General features: G+C 42.3%; 1 protein-coding gene across 1 annotated transcript in view; it reads left to right on the top strand.

Annotated features, from left to right (window-relative positions):
• Window positions 1-23,787, top strand: part of Scsalpha1 (Succinyl-coenzyme A synthetase alpha subunit 1) — a 54,645-nt gene that overhangs the window by 8,718 nt on the left and 22,140 nt on the right. Inside the window, exons 2-3 of the mRNA XM_068364434.1 lie at window positions 2,200-2,436; window positions 3,887-4,092. Coding sequence (XP_068220535.1) covers window positions 2,200-2,436; window positions 3,887-4,092 — 443 coding nt within the window. The remainder of the gene's footprint in view (window positions 1-2,199; window positions 2,437-3,886; window positions 4,093-23,787) is intronic.

The following is a 23,787-nucleotide window of genomic DNA, read 5'->3' as shown; positions in this document are numbered from 1 at the left end:
GTGAAGGATAAGCACGTCTGAGTAAGGGGGTGAAAGAGAAGCTCATCTAGATGAGGTGCATAGAGTCGAGGCGTGTCTGGGATAGACACTAGAAGGCAAAGCGTGTTTGGGAGAGGCGCTAGGAGAGGAAGCATGTCTGGTTGAGGCTTGTGATGGTGAGGCATTTGGGGAAGAGTATTCTCTATATGATCCTACCTACCTCGTGGGTGGCGAAGAGGAGGCTTGCCTACGAGATGTTTGCCTAACATCCTCTTCTCCAAAGGGGAGAAAAGCAGCAATTGATCGCCTTTGTCAAGCTCCTGGCAGATCTAGACCATGTCTGGAACTTCCTCAGTCAATCCTTGTCTTGAAAGCTTTAGACAAGGTTGACTTGCAAGTATCTGGAGAATAGGACTCCTTAGGGGTGGGAAAATTCGCCCATTTGATTTCTGCAGCCTTCGCAAGGCAGAAGAAATATTACTGAATGCAGGAGGCTCTTCCTTTTTCTTCTCCTCTGGATACTGCAGTAGCCACATTGAGGCCAGGTGTCATGACAGAGCGTCTAGCAGCATCTTCCATCTCCTTCTCGGTGGTAGAGGTGTTGAAGGCAACACTGCAAGCAACGTCGTGGATTGATTACTGGTCAGGGACTTTTGGATTCCTAGCCAACACTGAGGCCTTGTCTGACCCAGACAAAAGGTAGGCCCTGGTGGACATTGTTGTTACGGGGGCCTGGGTGATGTAGTTCCTTGGAGAGACAATAACCTTGCCTAGTACCTGCCTCCTCTTAATGTGCAAGTCTTTAGAAGGTTGACTGGAGTCATTACTTTCACTCCTTCACAGGACAAAAGGGCTTTGACATTCCTGGAAAGTAAACCAGCCTGTTGGTTATAGCGACTTCCTCCCTTCTAAGAATAGGCCTCCTATTAAAGAATGAGGGTTTGTATCCTTGTAGGAACAAATCACAAATTTTGAAGTACTTTGTATTTTCCTGACTATACAAACCTGAGCTCTTTATGTTGCACTTAATGCCTCAACCAACCCACAAGTCTTAGGTTCAAAGTCAAAGTGGTTACTCAATGGGCTGGGAGAGTGGGTCTTCTCTTCCACTCGCCAATAACTACCGGCACATTATGAATTTTAATAGCTGAGTTCCAGCATAGGTGAAAGCATACTCTTATTAAAGGACTTGGATTTGTAAAATTAGTAAAAAAAATAAAATTACTTTAAAAATTTGTAATGTTTTAGTTCTAGAGGAATGTAAGTATGGTACAGGGTGCACTGTATTTTAACCAATTTTCCATATAAACCTAAAAAAATTATACTGTAGATGTAAAGCTATGAAGTTGGTAAACTTTTTCCACCACAATTCCAGGCACATATTTTTTATTTTATTATTACAAGGTTGTCTTTAATGACATATTTTGATTCAATAGTTGTGTTCGACCGTGAGACTGAAATTTTTTTTGTTACCTCTGGAATGCTTGTACAGTATTGTTCTCTAAAATTCTGTGAGTCTAGCGTAACATCTCACAAAGTGTCTGAATTTGGTTTACAGTACTGATAGTAGCATTATTCTTTGTGAAACTACACTTTTGCTTTACATGCATTCACACCATCATGTACAACACATTGACATTTATTCCTCATCAAGCGTAAAATGTTATCCTCTTTATATGAACCCAATTTTATAATTTTAAATTTGTGTAAGGGATTTATTATACTGTGGTTGTATATTAGAAATTGCCTCTTAAAAGACGGGTACTCAGTAGAGCGCTGATCTCCACTTTGGCAGCTTATTTCTCAACCTTGACATTTGACCTAGGTCTTTCAAGATTGAATAACTCATATCTCAACATAACAATTAATCCCTGAAAGTTTCACGACTTTATAAGTAAAATTTTGGCCAGGAAGTTGTTCATTCATACAAACAAACATACAGACAGACAGCGGCAAAAACATAACTTTCTCCCAACTTCGTTGGTGAAGGTGATCATCAATGCCTGTAGAATAAAATTGAAATGTTTTTTTTTTTAGTACTGTACATATACAAAATTTGAAATTGGAACGTTGAAAAAACAGGTCTATGCAAGTACTGTACATAATTAAGTTTTAAAAGTACAGTACTGCATTACTAACCTTGATTCCATTAACCTAAAAGTAACCTGTAACCTCAATAGATTCCACTACTAATTAAATGTTTTTTTTTTTTTTTTTCAGGATCCATCCCTGTGGGAGCCCGGTCTTGCTATAGTGCAACACGGCCAAATTTGGCAATCAATGAACACACTAAAGTCATTTGCCAAGGTTTCACGGGCAAGCAGGGTACCTTCCACTCTAGACAGGCTATTGAATATGGGACATTGATGGTGGGTGGTGTCTCACCAGGCAAGGGTGGTAAAAAGCACTTGAATCTCCCAGTTTTTAACAATGTTTCAGAAGCCAAGGCAGAAACAGGTAAGTAGAGGATTGAAATAACTAACTTGTAGCTGTTCTTAAGCATATACAAACCTTTTGTGCTTTAACATAAGATATGTCTTAAGTGGTGATGAAACAGTCATAGAATCGCGAACTAGGTACATTAGTACCTCTGTTTACAAGTAGCTTTGAATACGAGCAAATTGATATTAATTGGGAAACTAATTTTCTTGCTTTTAACAGGAATTTTAAGCATTTATAAACGCTCTTCACACTATAGTATTATAAACCTTTTCCACTCTTATAACACTTTCCTATACTTCTGTTAACACTTTTTGTTATACAGTGCACTATTTTTGCTATACGTATACTGTACTTCTATACTGTACCGCATGTAGTACATGGAAAGTTAGGCTATCGTAGATACGAAGGGGAAGAAAAAATCCATAAGGATGGCCAAGCCAGCAAAACATCTGAAATAGAGAAGGGCATCTTAATGGCTGAAGGAGAAGTTGCTTCTCTAGGGGCAGCAACAAATCCCCAAAGTCCGTGCAATAGCCCAGGGACTGCGATCCTAATCGGTCGTTCCCGTAGGGAGACAGTCGAGAAGGAGCATTGGAAAGTGTGGGAGAGGGCAAAACAGAGGATGAATCTTGTGATTGCTTCGTCTCCGAGTTAGACTCTGAGTGAGAGCGATCGCGCTTAGCTTTCTTTCTCCTGCGTCGCCCAAACTTCTTCCACTGTGAGGCAGATCGCTCCCTACACTCTTCACAAGGCAAGTCTTGCTTGCAACGACGCCCCCTACATGTTGGACATAGAGAATGTGGGTCAGTCTCTACTGATGACATCACCTGCTGCAATTGCAAAGTGATGGTTTGTTACTAGTACAGGTATGAGTGGGGTGGCTGGTCTTCTCCCCGTTCCCCTTCTGCTAACCAGCGGATGGTAATTACACTTCGTGAAAAATTTAACCACTGGTTTCAGCCATCGCCAAAATGTATCTCCCCTGTAAAGAGCTCCAGGTGTGTATTGTTGGGAAAAATCCAAATTATTTTCAAATTTGTCATATAGAAGTATTATTATTTTGTCTTTTTACACCTAATTTAAGAATTTTCATAATTGTTAACGTACATTTGTGAATAGAGATTAGTATTTTTGTATGAAAAGCTTTATAGTTTATTTCAGAAAAATTACAATTAATTTTGTTGTGGGCCTTGGTGAACAGGAATAGTGTATCCTCTATTTTTTCCTTAAAATAATTGAAATTCTTATTTGGTATTTGCTAGAAGCAGTTGAAATACTTTTTGTTAGTTGTAAGTGCTGTTTAGATATGAATAATTACCTTTTTGTGTAGGTTGATTATGACAAGAGTGTGTCAGGTTACATTATGGATGAAAACTAAGATTAGTTGACGATTTGGAGTAGTTATTTCCATTAGTCGTGTAGTGAGATACAGGATACCAGTTTTCATTTTAGAAAAATCTTTCAGGTGCTGATGCCAGTGTCATTTATGTACCACCACCTGGTGCAGCAAAAGCCATCTTTGAGGCTCTTGATGCAGAGATTGGATTGGTTGTGTGCATCACAGAAGGTATCCCACAGCAGGACATGGTCAGAGTAAAACATGCTCTTTTACGACAAAATAAAACCAGACTCATTGGTCCTAATTGTCCAGGGATTATTGCGCCAGAAAAAGTAAGTGGAATGTTTCTACAATAGCCCTTTAACTTATGTGGTGCTTTGAGGGTCAGGCCTTCTGATGACAAACAGAATCTCTATGGTAAAGAAGTCAGTCAGGTTGAGTGGTCATTATATAGGAGAATTAGACAGAGGACATTTGTTTCAACACATTTTCACAAATAGTTAGGAAGTGGAGAAAGTGTTACTTAATTTCATGAAAATTTATTTGACTGTGTACCATGTAATGACCTCTTATTCTTCATGTAGGTGTTGTATATTACCTTAATTTGTGAATAATTTGGTTAAAAGGTTTTCTATCAGTTACACATTGGCTCGAAATGGCCTTCCTAGACCAAACAGGGACCACATTTCCCAAACTCATAAATCCAAATCATAATATTGTTTCCTTGTGGTTGCTTATGATTGATTTCTTTTTTTTTCAATATTAAACTTACCCGATAATCATGTAGCTGTCAACTCCGTTGCCCGACAGAATTCTGTGGAGGGATACGCCAGCTATCACAATACTAGAAGGGGGTGTACTTACCAGCGCCACCTGTGGCCAGGTACTCAAGTACTTCTTGTTGACACCTCCTCAATTATTCCTCTGTCGTGCTTCCGGCAAGACGTTCTGGGATACGCTTATGTTCTTGGAGTATTTTCACGACTTTGGTGAAGTATTTCTCTTTGATTTCGGCTGTCGCTTTACTGGAAACTTCTATATTAGCTTAGTTAGCTTTTGGAATTAATTTGATTAATTATGGTGACGAAGAGAGTATGAACTCTCTTTCACCTTTAAATGGCCGACCCTTCCCTTAAACGGAAGTGTTGGTGTCTAAGAGAGTATAGACTCTCTTTTTTAATTTTGCTTAACAAAAGTTATAGATTTATTTTATATCTCTCCGCCTCTTATAGGCCTCTTCGATTAATTTCTTTTTTTTATAAACTTATTAAAATTAATTTTTATATTTGTTTATATTCGACCTTCCTAATAGTAGGCGGTCTTTTCTTGGTACCGAAGTTAATTAACATTGAGCCCGTCATTTCGGTTTTACCTGTTAACATATTATGCTATTTTAATGTCTTTGAAAGAATTTCTTTGATAGTCTAGTACTGTTTTCAAAGTTGAACTAACGTTTTGTTTTGTCTCTGCAGTTGTTGACGTTCAGAACGTTCAACTTGCACTCTATCGTTACGATAGAGAAAGAATTTTCACGGTTTCACATTGCAGTAAGAGTAACCGTGTCTAGCGTTTTGTTCATTCTTTCTTAACTTAATGGTTTTAATCCTAATAAAGGAACTTTTCATTTTGGGAAATATTTCAGTTTTTTCCTTTAACAATAATATGTTTTAACGATATATATGATTGGGCTCTTCTCTCAGGTTCTAAGTCAAGAGAGAGAGAGAGAGAGAGAGAGATAGAGACGGAGGGAGAAAGAGGAGGATAAACGTTTCATTCAAGCCTGCCAGGCGTACGAGTAACGTTGTTATCGTTTTTGCTCTTCTCCCTAGTCTCTTTAGGGGAAGAAAGTAAACGTTTCTAGAGTGATCTAGTGTTTAGTCTCTTTCCAGCCACTGAATTATTTATCTTTCATTAGATTTTTCTGTTACATTGTAATTCTGTTTTCGCAATTACTAACTTTTGAGAAAGGATAGAATTGCGTGTTTCAGGTACAAACCACTTAAAGTTTCGAGTTCAGTGAAATAAGTGCAAACAGAAAATCAAAGTGATAAGTGATTAGCAAAGTGTGTCAGTGTTGTGCGTGAGGGTACTTCTGTGCGCGCCAGTCGTTCTCCCAGTCCGGGACCTCTTGCAAGCTCCCAAGCCCAGGGGAGAAGCAATGTCGAAGGACAAAAGGGTTCAGCAGGCCTTGATCGGCGCACAGAAGTATCCTCGGTGGTTGTGGGCGTGTCTTACCGAGACCGTCACTCCCACCCGCAGACGATTGAGCCCTTATTTTGCTCGTCTGCAGAAGAAATTTAGGGGAGAAAACGCTGGTCTCAGGTCTCAAGACCTCTTAAACATAAAGTCCAGACCTATGCCAGACGTACGAAGTTAGAGTTCAACAACCCGGATGCAGTCATTGGGTTAGCTCTGACTCTCCTCAGTCATCAGTTGAATGCACTCCGCCTAAGAGGAGTAAGGTTCTGCCGCAACAGATCTCTGCTGTTAAGGCTTTACCTCAGCAGACCTTAGTGTCTGCCGACCCCAAGTTGACTCTACTGCAGTCCATGCAGTCACAACTTTCGGTCTTGATGCGTGAGTGTCGGGCTGAGAGTGTTGCGCCTCCGCCTCCGCTCCCTCCGCCTGCGCTCGCTCCGCCTGATCGCAGTACCACCTGCCAGGCGTACGATGTTGAGCCACGTTCTGAGTTGGCTGTTCCCAGTGGTGCTCAGCCTCCGCCTTCTTTAAGGCAACCTTTACAATGGGATCAGGAGGATTATACCTCTCTTCCTCCGCCTCCACTTGCTGCTCCACCAGTGATGCAACACTCGGTTGAGGTACAACAACCTCTCCCGTCCTTGAGTCAGTCTCCTCAGCTCTCGCTGCAGCGAGCTCAACCCTCCACAAGGCAAGCACCACTACACCTTAGCCTTGCGCCTCAGGAGCCTCAGCTTGCGAGACATTTACCTTGTTCTGCGCAGCCTCTACCTCATCGCGCTCCGCTCACACCACAGGAACAGGAACTTGCTACTCCGCTTCCGCCAACCGCTCAGCAAGCGCAACCCTTGGGTTCAGCCACTCATGCCAGGAGTCAGCCTCCTCCACCCATGCGCCTACCTTCTGCTACTTCCTTTGATCAGCCTTTGCAGACTGAGCCTCAGGTGTTCCCTCAACAGAGTCTTGAAGAGGAAACCACAACTATTGTTGTTCCAGCTCGTTCTGACTCTGCTGTTCAGCATACCTTACCTCCATTTTCAAACCTTATGATAATGGAGGTTATTTGTATTACTTATAAAAATATATTTGTATTCCTTGCAATATATTTTTAACAATATCGCAGAATATGGCAAAAAATATGAATCATGAGTTATGAATGTAAGGTAAATATTATGTTGATATTTAAACCCCATGCAAGCATGCATAAAGCACTCTAGCACTGGTCATGGAATTTCTGAGAAATGTTAAACGCCATGCACACGCTCTGCTTACCTTACAGCATGCTCTGCTTACAGCATGCTCTGCATACTACATGCTCTGCATACAGCATGCTCTGCATACAGCATGCTCTGCATACAACATGCTCTGCATACAGCATGCTCTGCATACAGCATGCTCTGCATACAACATGCTCTGCATACAACATGGTCTGCATACAGCATGCTCTGCATTCAGCATGCTCTGCATACAACATGCTCTGCATACAGCATGCTCTGCATTCAGCATGCTCTGCATACAACATGCTCTACTTTCAGCATGCTCTGCATACAGCATACTCTGCATACAACATGCTCTGCATACCTTACCGCATGCTTCTCAGTCACACATCTTTGGTTGTTGCCAACTCACTAGACTGTCAAGCAGTTGCATAACGTTGCCTTCTAGTCTGCTGCTTTTGCACCAGTGAACCCTCACTGAGAGAACTTAGCTTTTCTAGGATATGGTCCCTGTAGATGAGAAAGTTCTTTTCTCCCTCCTTCTGATATTCCCTTGAGGACTCTGTCATTTGGAGGGAGCCTTTAGCTGCATAGCCTCCTATGGACTTTTATTTAAGCGTAACATGCTTCCAGGGAAGGTAATGGTTCCACTTCAGTCGCTAATCCCGTCTGTTACCACACCTGCTCCCATAGACCTTGAGCTGTGTTGCAAGACATGCAGTCCAAGCTTAGTCCTTGTTAGAGGATTTTTTGTTTACGGAGTCAATGTGTCACGGGGAAGACGTTCAACAACCAACAGAAGGGACTTGTTGTGACGCAGTGCGGCAACCTCAGCAACCCGATAAGGAGTTGTCTGTACGACCCAGACAGTCTAGACAGATTCGGGTTGTCACTGTACTTCCTCGCTTGCCCATGATTGACAGTTCACAGACTGTGCAGCAGTACCATGATCTTGTGTCCGGCTCCGTCAGACGACTGGCTTTTAAGAGCTCCCACAAGTCGTCGCTGTCTGGAGATTTTCAAATGGACTATGGATCTGACCAAGGAACTGGGCCTCCTGGTCAATTTTGAGGAGTCTCGGCTCGTTCCATCCCAGACCATTGTCTCCTTGGGTATGGATCTTCAGAGTCGAGCTTTTCGGACTTTTCCGTCGGCCCCAAGGATCTTCCAAGCCCTAGAATGCATCCAGAGCATGCTGAGAAGGAACCGATGCTCAGTCAGGTAGTGGATGAGTCTAACAGGGACACTTTCATCGCTGGCCCTGTTCATCGTGTTAGGGAGACTCCACCTCCCCCCCCTTCAGTATCATCTAGCTGCTCACTGGATAAAGGACATGACGCTAGAGACGGTCTCAGTTCCTGTTTCCGAAGAGAGGAGGTCTTCTCTCGCGTGGTGTAAGAACAGCTTTCTTCTCAAGGAAGTCTACCTTTGGCTGTTCAGAAACACGACCGCCGTCTCCTCTCGGACGCATCAGACACGGGCTGGGGTGCGACTTTGGACGGACAAGAATGCTCGGGAACATGGAATCAGGAGCAAAGGACACTTCACATCAATTGCAAGGAGTTGTTGGCGGTTATTCTGGCCTTGATAAACTTCAAGTCCCTCCAGCTTAACAAAGTGGTGGAGGTGGACTCTGACAACACCACAGCCCTGGCTTACATCTTCAAGCAGGGAGGGACTCTTTCGTGGAAGTTGTTCTAGATCGCAAGGGACCTACTCATCTGGTCTAAAGATCGAAAGCTAACTGGTAACGAGGTTCATTCAGGGCGGTATGAATGTCATGGCAGATCACCTCAGACGGAAGGGTCAGGTCATCCCCACAGAGTGGACCCTTCTCAAGAATGTTTGCAACAGACTTTGGGCCCTGTGGGGTCAGCCAACCATAGATCTGTTCACTACCTCGATAACCTAGAGACTTCTGTTGTATTGTTCTCCGATTCCAGACCCAGCAGCAGTTCACGTGGATGCTTTTCTGCTGGATTGGTTCCATCTCGACCTGTATGCATTCCCGCCGTTCAAGATTGTCAACAGGGTACTTCAGAAGTTCTCCTCTCACAAAGGGACACGGCTGACATTGGTTGGCTCCGCTCTGGTCCGCGAGAGAATGGTTCTTAGAGGTACTGCAATGGCTGGTCGACATTCCCAGGACTCTTCCTCTAGGAGTGAACCTTCTAAGTCTACCTCACGTAAAGAAGGTACACCCAATCCTCCACGCTCTTCGTCTGACTGCCTTCAGACTTTCGAAAGACTCTCAAGAGCTAGGGGCTTTTCGAAGGAGGCAGCCAGAGCGATTGCCAAAGCAAGGAGAACATCCACTCTCAGAATCTATCAGTCTCAAGGGGAAGTCTTCCGTAGCTGGTACAAGACCAATGCAGTTTCCTCAACCAGTACCACTGTAACCCAGATTGCTGACTTTCTGTTATATCTAAGGAAAGTAAGATCCCTTTCAGCTCCTACGATCAAGGGTTACAGAAGTATGTTGGCAGCGGTTTTCCGCCACAGAGGCTTGGATCTTTCCACCAACAAAGATCTACAGGACCTCCCTAGGTCTTTTGAGACCTCAAAGGAACGTCGGTTGTCCACTCCAGGCTGGAATCTAGACGTGGTCCTAAGGTTCCTTATGTCATCAAGATTTGAACCTCTCCAATCAGCCTCTTTTTAGGACCTCACATTAAAAACTCTTTTCCTCGTGTGCTTGACAACAGCTAAAAGAGTAAGTGAGATCCACGCCTTCAGCAGGATCATTGTTTTCACATCTGAAACGGCTACATGTTCCTTGCAGCTCGGTTTTTGCTAAACGAGCTTCCTTCACGTCCTTGGCCTAAGTCGTTCGAGATCCCAAGCCTGTCCAACTTGGTGGGGAATGATCTGAAGAGAGTACTTTGCCCAGTTAGAGCTCTTAGGTACTATCTAAAAAGGTCTTAACCTTTACAAGGACAATCAGAAGCCTTATAGTGTGCTATCAAGAAACCTTCTTTTCCAAGTTCTAAGAACTCAGTTTCTTACTATTCAGGCTTCTGATTAGAGAAACACATTCTCATCTGAAGGAAGAAGACCTTGCTTTGCTGAAGGTAAGGACACATGAAGTGGGAGCTGTGGCTACTTCAGTGGCCTTCAAACAGAACCATTCTCTGCAGAGTGTTATGGATGCAACCTATTGGAGAAGCAAGTCAGTGTTCGCATCATTCTATCTCAAAGATGTCCAGTCTCTTTACGAGTACTGCTACACCCTGGGACCATTCGTGGCAACGAATGCAGTAGTAGGCGAGGGCTCAGCCACTACATTCCCATAATCCCATAACCTTTTAACCTTTCTCTTGAATACTTTTTATGGGTTGTACGGTCGGCTAAGAAGCCTTCCACATCCTTGTTGATTTGGCGGGTGGTCAATTCTTTCTTGAGAAGCGCCGAGGTTAAAGGTTGTGATGAGGTCCTTTAGTATGGGTTGCAGCCCTGTATACTTTAGCACCTTTGAGTTGATTCAGCCTCCCAAGAGGAACGCTGCGCTCAGTAAGGAAGACGATCTTATTAAAGGCAGAGTAACGGTTCAAGTCGACTTCCTTACCAGGTACTTATTATTTCATTGTTATTGTGGATAACTGATTATATGAAATACGGGATACTTAGCTATCCTTTAGTCTTGTACACTGGTTTTTCACCCACCCCCCTGGGTGTGAATCAGCTACATGATCATCGGGTAAGTTTAATATTGAAAAATGTTATTTTTATTAGTAAAATAAATTTTTGAATATACTTACCCGATAATCATGATTTAATCGACCCTCCCTTCCTCCCCATAGAGAACCAGTGGACCGAGGAATAATTGAGGAGGTGTCAACAAGAAGTACTTGAGTACCTGGCCACAGGTGGCGCTGGTAAGTACACCCCCTTCTAGTATTGTGATAGCTGGCGTATCCCTCCATAGAATTCTGTCGGGCAACGGAGTTGACAGCTACATGATTATCGGGTAAGTATATTCAAAAATTTATTTTACTAATAAAAATAAAATTTTTCTGTAAAATATGAAGGGGAATCAGGTATGGTGAAATTCAGAGGAAATAACTATTAATTTAATTACCGATGAAGTCTTGATCTGGTTTAAAATGGACAGGAGATTGCATTAATACCTATAATTCAATAGCTAAGTGTGGAATTACATTTTACAAGAAATGCAAGTGTACTGTATAGTATGTGACTTGTAAAGGCAAAATAGTGAACTGTTAGCTCACCATTTTGAATTATAATATGCTGTTTTCATATTTAGTGTTCATACTTATGTTGCATATTAAATACTATGTATTACTCTTCTTCTTCTTCTTTGTCTGCATCTTTTCCCACTTCTATGTGGGGTCGATGTTTCTGGTCAGCTTTCTCCATCTACCTCTCTCCCACACTTTGTCACCGGTTAATCCCTTTGATCGAAGGTCATCTTTGATACAGGCCATCCACCTTCGCTTTGGTCTCCCTCTCCGTCTCGTTCCCAGTTCCTCCATTTCCTTCACTCCTCCCAATATACAGTTCATCTCTTCTCATGCTGATTATATTCAATGACCATATTTGTTTTGGTTAATTTTTCATGGCCGGATCCCTTTCCTGCCGCCAACCCTCCCCATTTACCCGGGCTTGGGACCGGCACCAAGTTGAGGTTGGCGTGCCCCCCCCCCCCCCCCCCCTCACTGGCTGGGTTGCTAGAATCTCAGAGACATAGTATACAATATGCAGCATAAGTATGAACACTAAATATGAAAACAGCATATTATAATTCAAAATAGTGAGCTAACAGTTCACTACAGTAGGGTCCCGAATTATGCGAGAATTTGGTCGATGAAAGGCCTCGTGTAATTGGAAATTCGTATATTTCGAAACACATCATGGCGGCAAACAGCAACCTACCCGTCAATTTTTTTTTCACTCCATTTCTAGCTTTCTAGCTATATATATACTGTATATACACTGTGTGTGTGTGTATGTATGTATGTATATATTATATATATATATAAAACATATATATATATATATATATATATATATATATATATATATATATATATATATATATATATATATATATATATATATATATATATATATATATATATACTGTAGCTTTTATCTTAACAATACTGTAAGAAATCCTTCTTATAGATTTTTTTTTATAAAATACTGTACAAAATTTCTTTTATGGATAAATAAAACAATAAAAAGTTGTTAAAGTTTTGATAATTTTCTATGACTGTAGTATTTACTACTGTACTATGCATAGCTTACTGTTTTCAGTATTTTCCGAATGATGTAGAATTATTTCCTATAGATACAAAAAACAAAAAAGGGTTTTCAAGGTTTGATACAGTACGTATCTAGCAATAGTTAAAAATTACAGTATAGTACTGTATATCCATGATGACACTCCCACACGTAAACACGGCCACTAGGCGCAAGTGTGCAATAGGCTGCTGTACGATAATCACGCTTTTTTTGCCCTGAGCGGTCATTTCACTAATGATAATTTTTCAAAGTTAATATAATTTCTTTATGCTTATAATTCGTAATTATAGTTAAAAGTAGGGATATTAATTAAATGGTTGAGTAAAAAAAACAATTAATACTACTATTATTTAATTTCAAATGGCTACATAATACTAAATATTCTAATGGGTTCTTTTTATCTTCAATCGTAAATCTTACGCCTGGATAAGCAACAAAAGGAAAGGGATAGGTCTCTCTCTCTCTCTCTCTCTCTCTCTCTCTCTCTCTCTCTCTCTCTCTCTCTCTCTCTCTCTCTCTCTCTCTCTCTCTCTCTCTCTCTCATATCGTTTCCTGTATAGTTTTCAAATATGTTCGTCATACATTTGTACATTATTTATCCACTTTATTCTCTCTCTCTCTCTCTCTCTCTCTCTCTCTCTCTCTCTCTCTCTCTCTCTCTCTCTCTCTCTCTCTCTCTCTCTCTCTCTCTCTCTCTCTCTCTCTCTCTCTCTCTCTCTCTCGGCGTTTCCTTTCCCTTTATAGTTTTGTGAAATTTCGTTGTCCAGTCATTCGGTAATGAGAAGTCATTTTCGCTTTCGACATCGAAAGAAAACTTTGTTTCTTCAATATACTCATCACTGGAGGATTCAGAACTAGTGCTCTCATTATCAAACAGGTTATCATTATCAAATTCCACAACAAGAATATCATTTATTTCATCTAAAGAAATAACCTTCCTCTTTAGACCTTTCATTACAAAAGGAACAACAAATAACCACTTATGCATGAACGCCCGAGCGCACTGATAGGAAACTAGTTTTCTAATATCAAGCTACCTTCAGAAAAATAGTTGCCAGACATCATATAAGTTTCTATTCACAGTCCCCATATGCTGAGAGTGTTGCCAAGTGGTGATCCTATACTTACTATACGAGTAAAGTAACATCACGAGACTGACGGCTTGTAAAAGGCAATTAAAGTCATGAACGGAATATACAGTTGAAGGCGGGTACCGAGTAGATCGTGGTGAACGGTTTATCACGTGGGTGACGCTTAACAGGTTAAAAAAACATTTTATATAGTTCGGTATTTTCTCTATCCATCCTCTCCCAGAAAACCTTCAAATGTGAATTATCGGAATGTGTGCAGATCTTGGCAGTGCGATAACTAGTTAGCGACTGAGAATAAAAAAAATAAAAAGCCCGATTGACGAATGACGATGCTGATGAAGAGGATATCGAATACCGATTTTTCCCTAATTGATTTTTTCTACGTTCTGTCTAATCCAATGTACAGTACATTCTTATGTAAAGGGCGAACCCCAACATTTCTTGATGCTGCTACACTTTAATTATAGATATTTTACCACCTATTTATAATCTTTATTTATAATAACATCTTTAGTAAAAGCTCTTCAATATCACTTTCAGGAGTAAATGCGTTTATGATCGACGATGAAACGTTAAAAAAAAACCGTTTTCCTTTTAAGAAGGCGTTTTTTTAGGAAAAAAACAACAACACGAAACAAAATTGCTCATATTTCATATATTTTGATTTTCTAAGGATAAATAAAACATTAATTATAACATTATTACATAGTACCTGGTAAGATATCTTTTGCCGCAAAAGTTAACCTATAGACAGATGTTAAAATTGGTTAGCGAGTTCGTTATGATCGGCGATGGAACGTACTAAACAAAGTAATGGGTTTGGTTGTGGTGACATGTTTGGCAGTAGCATGATATAAAATAGTCTTTATTTTGATGGTTTTTAATTTAAAGTTTAATGAATAAGGATTTTTCACCATAATCACAACGTAAGTATAAAAATTAATTAGTACAAATATGGAATATTATACATATAGGTGTTGGACAGTTAGGCTAGGCCTAGCGACAAGTTCACACAACAGATGGGCAAACCTTAACATTTTTCATCCAAAACTACAGTGAACCCTCGTTTATCGCGGTAGATAGGTTCCAGACGCGGGCGCGATAGGTGAAAATCCGCGAAGTAGTGACAGCATATTTACCTATTTATTTAACATGTATATTCGGACTTTTAAAACCTTCCCTTGTACGTAGTACTGTTAACAAACCACCCTTTACACCCTGTAATGTACAGAACACTTAATGCATGTACTACAGCACCCTAAACTAAAACAGGCACAAATATTAAAGGCGATTTTATATCATGTGTTTCCTAAACACCTAAAAAGCACGATAAAAAATGGCAACCAATGTTTTGTTTACGTTCATCTCTGATCATAATGAAGAAACAAACTCATTTAGTGTACACATATATGTACGTATGGTTAGTTTTTGCATCGATTATATTGATTATACAGTACAGTACTGTATGTTGATTTTTTTATTACCAATGTTTTAGTTTACGTATTTTTCTTAGGACTTCCAAATGAAATCTTTTTCTTTATGACGCCGCCTGAAACGACGGCGTGTACGCTCAGTAAACAACCACGCTCAGAACAAACAAGGCATTTAACACGCATGATGATAGTGATAAATAATGATACAGTACAGTACATACAGTATTTACAGTACAAAGCATTTACAAAATATGTTACCTTACAAATATAAATTATACAGTACTTGTACGTAGCAAAGCAGGAAAACAATTTGAGAGAGAGAGAGAGAGAGAGAGAGAGAGAGAGAGAGAGAGAGAGAGAGAGAGAGAGAGAGAGAGAGAGAGATTGTTTTACGTACGTAAATGTAAATTTTAAACAAAAAAAATATGATAGGTTACAACATGTAGACTTTTAAAACCTTCCCTTTAACTTAATGCATACAGTACGTACAGTACTAAACTATAAAACAGGTTAAAGTAAAAAATAAAGATTGTTACTGTACTCACCACGAAAGAAGTTCCAGAAAAACTTGAATGACGATGGCGATGAATTTGCTGCACAGTAGAAATGATGATGATGAAGCTGATGATGTGTTCTACTGTGCAGTCAATGATAGTATTTTACGTCTCTTCAGACGGAGGTGTCTTTTCCTGGGACACCTCTTCAACTTCTTCAATTTCTTCCGAAGGCGTACTAGCAGGAGGAACTGGCTCTTTTTTGCGAGGCTGAAAAAACATTGTGATCGGAAGTTGTTGCCGCTGCTTCTTTTTTCGATCCAAGAGCATCCTGTAGGGAGTCGTGATGTCATCGACCTTGTTGCAGAATTGCATCGCGCGAACCATATCCTCGTCCCACTCTTGCAACATTTCTTTCGCCTCCTTCATATGGTTGCAGAACTTGGCGAGCCGTTCTAATGTTAAGCCCGTTTCTTCTACATTTTCTTGGGTCTCTTCCTGGGTACCCTCACTCTCTTCCTCACTTGCCGATTTCGTCAGGTCTTCGAGATCTGCGTCAGTTAGGGGCTGGGAATGGCAGTCCAACAACTCGTCGACGTCTTCAGTCGTCATGTCGCCAAACCCGTCACCCCCAATTATGGCAGCCAACTGCACAGATTTCCGTATTGCAGAGTGTTGGATTTCCGACGGAGTAAATCCCTTGTCGTCGTAAACAATATCGGGCCACAGCTTCTTCCAGCTCGCATTTACAGTTGCAGGTTTCATCTCTTGAAGTGCCTTTTGAATATTCTGCAGGCACGTGGCTATGGTGTACTGCTGCCAGTACGCCTTCAAGTTGAAGTCTTCATCCTCGTCATCTTGGGCAGCATCCACACACGCAACGAGGTCCGCCAAGGTATTCTTCGTGTAGAGGGCCTTGAACGCCCTGATAACCCCCTGGTCCATTGGTTGAATTAATGACGTGGTGTTGGGTGGCAGGAACTCAACCTGAACGCCCTCACGCGACAGGTCAGTTGCGTGTCCACCAGCGTTATCCATACGGAGAAGGATCTTGAATGGCAAGCCCTTCTCTAAGAGATATTCATGGACTTGCGGGATGAAACACTGGTGGAACCAGTTGGAGGTCAGCATCTTCGTAATCCATGCCTTTTGATTATGCATCCAGTACACGGGAAGGAGATTCTTATTTTTGTTTTTCAAAGCGCGAGGATTTTTCGACTTATAAATAAGCCCCGGCTTTAACAAAAATCCAGCAGCATTGCCACACATCACGAGGGTAACGCGATCCTTGAATGCCTTAAAGCCAGAGGCTTTGGCTTCCTCTTTGAACAGGAAAGTTCGCGACGGCATTCTCTTCCAAAACAAGCCGGTTTCATCCATATTAAACACTTGTTCCGGCTTGTATCCACCTTCAGCGATAATGTTCTTGAAAGTCTGGTTCACGTAAGTTTCAGCAGCGGCAGTGTCAGCGGAAGCAGACTCCCCATGCAGGGAAACGCTTTTCAGGGCGAAGCGTTTCTGAAACTTCGCGAACCATCCTTTGCTGGCGGAAAAACGTTGTTTCTGACGCTGGGAATCAGTGGAGGTCCCTGGTTGAGGATCATCTACATCATCATCTTCTTCAGCATGGTCGCCATCGTCGTCATGAGGTTCCTTTGCCGCAAAATTCTCATACAAGCTCAAAGCCTTTGTTCGGATGGTGTTCGTATCCAACGCTATGTTCTTCTTCCGACAGTCGGCAATCCACACAGCTAAAGCACCTTCCATGCGTACGATCGTTTTATTACGCGTTGTAACGACTCGCTTCGCTGATCTGCTAAAGGTGATTGCAGCAGTCTTTCTAATGTTCGCCTCGTCCTTCCTGATGTAGCGAACGGTGGATTCGTTGATGCCAAAATGGCGGCCGGCGGCCGCGTAACTTCTACCATCTTTTAACATGTCGAGAAGCGTAACCTTCTCAGCTATCGTCATCATTCTTCGGTGGCGTTTAGGCTCACTACCAGCCTTACTAGAAGCAGAACGCTTGGGAGCCATTGTAACAGAAAGTTCAACAAAAAGTTCAACTTAAAACAGTCGCACACAGCACAGATTCAACTTCACAAACTTAAGAACGTCTACTCAGCAATACGCGGAAAGAGAAAGTGAACGATGCAGTCCCGCGAGAACTCTGATGCTGCGGGTTGGAGATGCGGGCCAAACACCAATCACAGGCTAGATAACAAAACTTGAGTTTTGATTCGTCATCTATCAGCGCTTGAACCAATCACAACCCGTCTTATACAGTACTATGGTGCGTTGGTTACTCATAGAAGATGTCCCGCGCACACTGAACGTACGTAGATTAAGTACAATACCGTAATAATAATAAATAATGATAATAATACTGTACAGTAATAATAATAATAATAATGATTAATAATAATAACAATAATAATTTTATTAACAACAACAACAATAATAATAATAATAACAATAATAATAAAAATTTACGTACGTACGCTATTTTACGCCTCTCTCTCTCTCTCTCTCTCTCTCTCTCTCTCTCTCTCTCTCTCTCTCTCTCTCTCTCGTACGCTTACAGTACTTATTCGAAATGTGATTTTTGCAACAAAGAATATTATTGGATGCAGTACTGTACTACGTACGTATACATACAAAAGATTCATGGAAAAGAAGCACATCCATTACAGTACACACCATTCTAATATGGTATGACTGCATCTGATTTGCGTTTCATGTTCGATTTAATTTTACTACGTACTGAATTATCGTATGATCACATTCTCTTTTCGTGTTTTATTTCTTTCTGTGCTGAATTATATATCATATGTAATGCAATGAACAATCAGTAAGAGCAGATATTACTATAATTACAGTATTAATGGAATTACAGGTAACAAAATATCGTATTTGGTTATCTTCAGATTTCGCGGTATTTTCGAATTTTCCGGAAAATCCGCGATATGTATATATATATGGGTTATGGGAAAACCCCGCGAAGTGGTGAATCCGCGATTGTCGAACCGCGAAGTAGCGAGGGTTCACTGTAGTCTTAAAATGTTTGAACAGAAATCTTTCTCTCACATTCTCCCCCCCCTTCTCAGACATCGGGGAACCATCACCCCCCCCCCCCAATACAACTAAGAAAACAATAGATTTCCTACGCTTCGCGGTGCTTGACTCGCGGATTTAGAATGCTCCTCGCAAATACAGGAAAATTAATTTTTAAAAACTATCGATCGCGTAATTGAGGAATCGCGTAATTAGAACACGTGTAATTCGGGACCCTACTGTATTTTGCCTTTACAAGTTGCATATTGTATACTATGTATTACTGTACTGTGTTTTCATTTGTTCCTACACATATGCAAACTTTCATTCTTTACATAGTATGATATCAGCAAAGCTGGAATACGGCTGTTAAATCTTTTAATGAGGTGTCAATATGTTAATTGACTAACTGATACCTGTTGACAAACCACTTTGATTTCAGCCAACAGTGGGAAGAGACATCTGTCTCCACTGTCTGGAGACTTTGGAAATTTGAAGTTTTTCAGCTGTTAAACGGTACTCTTGGACTTCGTTCCTGGTATGACAGGTGTCTCATGGATATTGTCCTCGAGTTGGAGACGTGATTAATGCTATAATGTTCCAATTAACTATATGGAATAAGTTTCGACTTCAAGACAGAAATAAAACTTCTATGGCGTACCCAAGCCAAGGTTATTGCCATTAACTGTTGAATTGTCTCGATATTTTACTAGATGCCTAGACCTGTTAATAGGAAATAAAATTGGACATTTTTAGTGTTTAGGTAAGTATTGTTATAAACCAGGCTTTGAGAGTGAAATATTATGAATATTAGCCGAGTGTACAATTGATAGAATTTGTTATTAGAATTGTTTTTCACATATATACTGGAACCTTGACATACGATTGCCCTAATATGTTATTTTTATTAATAAAATAAATTTTTGAATATACTTACCCGATAATCATGTAGCTGTCAACTCCGTTGCCCGACAGAATTCTATGGAGGGATACGCCAGCTATCACAATACTAGAAGGGGGTGTATTTACCAGCGCCACCTGTGGCCAGGTACTCAAGTACTTCTTGTTGACACCTCCTCAATTATTCCTCGGTCCACTGGTTCTCTATGGGGAGGAAGGGAGGGTCGATTAAATCATGATTATCGGGTAAGTATATTCAAAAATTTATTTTATTAATAAAAATAACATTTTTCAATATTAACTTACCCGATAATCATGTAGCTGATTCACACCCAGGGGGGTGGGTGAAAAACCAGTGTACAAGACTAAAGGATAGCTAAGTATCCCGTATTTCATATAATCAGTTATCCACAATAACAATGAAATAATAAGTACCTGGTAAGGAAGTCGACTTGAACCGTTACTCTGCCTTTAATAAGATCGTCTTCCTTACTGAGCGCAGCGTTCCTCTTGGGAGGCTGAATCAACTCAAAGGTGCTAAAGTATACAGGGCTGCAACCCATACTAAAGGACCTCATCACAACCTTTAACCTTGGCGCTTCTCAAGAAAGAATTGACCACCCGCCAAATCAACAAGGATGTGGAAGGCTTCTTAGCCGACCGTACAACCCATAAAAAGTATTCAAGAGAAAGGTTAATAAGTTATGGGATTATGGGAATGTAGTGGCTGAGCCCTCGCCTACTACTGCATTCGTTGCTACGAATGGACCCAGGGTGTAGCAGTACTCGTAAAGAGACTGGACATCTTTGAGATAGAATGATGCGAACACTGACTTGCTTCTCCAATAGGTTGCATCCATAACACTCTGCAGAGAACGGTTCTGTTTGAAGGCCACTGAAGTAGCCACAGCTCTCACTTCATGTGTCCTTACCTTCAGCAAAGCAAGGTCTTCTTCCTTCAGATGAGAATTTGCTTCTCTAATCAGAAGCCTGATGTAGTAAGAAACTGAGTTCTTAGACATTGGTAGAGAAGGCTTCTTGATAGCACACCATAAGGCTTCTGATTGTCCTCGTAATGGTTTTGACCTTCTTAGATAGTACTTAAGAGCTCTAACTGGGCAAAGTACTCTCTCCAGTTCGTTCCCCACCATGTTGGACAGGCTTGGGATCTCGAACGACTTAGGCCAAGGACGGGAAGGAAGCTCGTTTTTAGCCAAAAAACCGAGCTGCAAGGAACATGTAGCCGTTTCAGATGTGAAACCTATGTTCCTGCTGAAGGCGTGGATCTCACTTACTCTTTTACCTGTTGCTAAGCACACGAGGAAAAGAGTTTTAATGTGAGGTCCTTAAAAGAGGCTGATTGGAGCGGTTCAAATCCTGATGACATTAGGAACCTTAGGACCACGTCTAGATTCCAGCCTGGAGTGGACAACCGACGTTCCTTTGAGGTCTCAAAAGACCTAAGGAGGTCCTGTAGATCTTTGTTGGAGGAAAGATCCAAGCCTCTGTGGCGGAAAACCGCTGCCAACATACTTCTGTAACCCTTGATCGTAGGAGCTGATAGGGATCTTACGTTCCTTAGATGTAACAGGAAGTCAGCAATCTGGGTTACAGTGGTACTGGTTGAGGAAACTGCATTGGCCTTGCACCAGCTTCGGAAGACTTCCCATTAAGACTGATAGACTCTGAGAGTGGATGTCGTCCTTGCTCTGGCAATCGCTCTGGCTGCCTCCTTCGAAAAGCCTCTAGCTCTTGAGAGTCTTTCGATAGTCTGAAGGCAGTCAGACGAAGAGCGTGGAGGTTTGGGTGAACCTTCTTTACGTGAGGTTGACGCAGAAGGTCCACTCTAGGAGGAAGAGTCCTGGGAACGTCGACCAGTCATTGCAGTACCTTGGTGAACCATTCTCTCGCGGGCCAGAGGGGAGCAACCAACGTAGCCGTGTCCCTTTGTGAGAGGCGAACTTCTGAAGTACCCTGTTGACAATCTTGAACGGCGGGAATGCATACAGGTCGAGATGGGACCAATCCAGCAGAAAGGCATCCACGCGAACTGCTGCTGGGTCTGGAATCGGAGAACAATACAAGAGGAGCCTCTTGGTCATCGAGGTAGCGAATAGATCTATGGTTGGCTGACCCCACAGGGCCCAAAGTCTGCTGCAAACATTCTTGTGAAGGGTCCACTCTGTGGGGAAGACCTGACCCTTCCGGCTGAGGCGATCTGCCATGACATTCGTATCGCCCTGAATGAGCCTCGTTACCAGCGTGAGCTTTCGATCTTTTGACCAAATGAGGAGGTCCCTTGCGATCTCGAACAACTTCCTCGAATGAGTCCCTCCCTGCTTGGCGATGTAAGCCAAGGCTGTGGTGTAGTCGGAGTTCACCTCCACCACCTTGTTAAGCTGGAGGGACTTGAAGTTTATCAAGGCCAGATGAACTGCCAACAACTCCTTGCAATAGATGTGAAGTGTCCTTTGCTCCTGATTCCATGTTCCCGAGCATTCCTGTCCGTCCAGTGTCGCACCCCAGCCCGTGTCCGATGCGTCCGAGAAGAGACGTTGGTCGGGGGTCTGAACAGCCAATGGTAGACCTTCCTTGAGAAGAATGCTGTTCTTCCACCACGTTAGAGTAGACCTCATCTCTTCGGAAACAGGAACTGAGCCCGTCTCTAGCGTCATGTCCTTTATCCAGTGAGCAGCTAGATGATACTGAAGGGGGCGGAGGTGGAGTCTCCCTAACTCGATGAACAGGGCCAGCGATGAAAGTGTCCCTGTTAGACTCATCCACTGCCTGACTAAGCATCGGTTCCTTCTCAGCATGCTCTGGATGCATTCTAGGGCTTGGAAGATCCTTGGGGCCGACGGACAAGTCCGAAAAGCTCGACTCTGAAGATCCATACCCAAGGAGACAATGGTCTGGGATGGAACGAGCTGAGACTCCTCAAAATTGACCAGGAGGCCCAGTTCCTTGGTCAGATCCATAGTCCATTTGAAAATCTCCAGACAGCGACGACTTGTGGGAGCTCTTAAAAGCCAGTCGTCTGACGGAGCCGGACACAAGATCATGATACTGCTGCACAGTCTGTAAACTGTCAATCATGGGCAAGCGAGGAAGTACAGTGACAACCCGAATCTGTCTAGACTGTCTGGGTCGTACAGACAACTCCTTAACGGGTTGCTGAGGTTGCCGCACTGCGTCACAACAAGTCCCTTCTGTTGGTTGTTGAACGTCTTCCCCGTGACACATTGACTCCGTAAACAAAAAATCCTCTAACAAGGACTAAGCTTGGACTGCATGTCATGCAACACAGCTCAAGGTCTATGGGAGCAGGTGTGGTAACAGACGGGATTAGCGGCTGAAGTGGAACCATTACCTTCCCTGTAAGCATGTTATGCTTAAATAAAAGTCCATAAGAGGTTATGCAGCTAAAGGCTCCCTCCAAATGACAGAGTCCTCAAGGGAATATCAGAAGGAGGGAGAAAAGAACTTTCTCATCTACAGGGACCTTATCCTAGAAAAGCTAAGTTCTCTGAGTGAGGGTTCACTGGTGCAAAAGCAGCAGACTAGAAGGCAACGTTATGAAACTGCTTGACAGTCTAGTGAGTTGACAACAACCCAAGATGTGTTGAGAAGCATGCGGTAAGGTATGCAGAGCATGATGTATGCAGAGTATGCTGTATGCAGAGCATGCTGTATGTAGAGCATGTTGTATGCAGAGCATGCTGAATGCAGAGCATGCTGTATGCAGAGCATGTTGTATGCAGAGCATGCTGAATGCAGAGCATGCTGTATGCTGAGCATGTAGTAAGCAGAGCCTGCTGTAAGCAGAGCCTGCTGTAAGGAAAGCAGAGCGTGTGCATGGCGTTTAACATTTCTCAGAAATTCCATGACCAGTGCTAGAGTGCTTTATGCATGCTTGCATGGGGTTTAAACCATGGTATGAAAATGGAGGTAAGGTATGCTGAACAGCAGAGTCAGAACGAGCTGGAACAACAATAGTTGTGGTTTCCTCTTCAAGACTCCGATGAGGGAACACCTGAGGCTCAGTCTGCAAAGGCTGAATAAAAGACAAGCAGAAGGAAGGCGCATGGGTGGAGGAGGCTGACTCCTAGCATGAGTGGTTGAACCCAAGGGTGCGCTTGCTGAGCGGTTGGCGGAAGCGGAGTAGCAAGTTCCAGTTCCTGTGGTGTGAGCGGAGCGCGATGAGGAAGAGGCTGCGCAGAACAAGGTAAATGTCTCGCAAGCTGAGGCTCCTGAGGCGCAAGGCTAAGGTGTTGTGGTGCTTGCCTTGTGGAGGGTTGAGCTCGCTGCAGCGAGAGCTGAGGAGACTGACTCATGGACGGGAGAGGTTGTTGTACCTCAACCGAGTGTTGCATCACT

The sequence above is a fragment of the Palaemon carinicauda genome, chromosome 41 (assembly GCF_036898095.1).
Source record: "Palaemon carinicauda isolate YSFRI2023 chromosome 41, ASM3689809v2, whole genome shotgun sequence".
Classification (NCBI taxonomy): Eukaryota; Metazoa; Arthropoda; class Malacostraca; order Decapoda; family Palaemonidae; genus Palaemon; species Palaemon carinicauda.
This window is presented reverse-complemented; position numbering and strand designations above follow the sequence as displayed.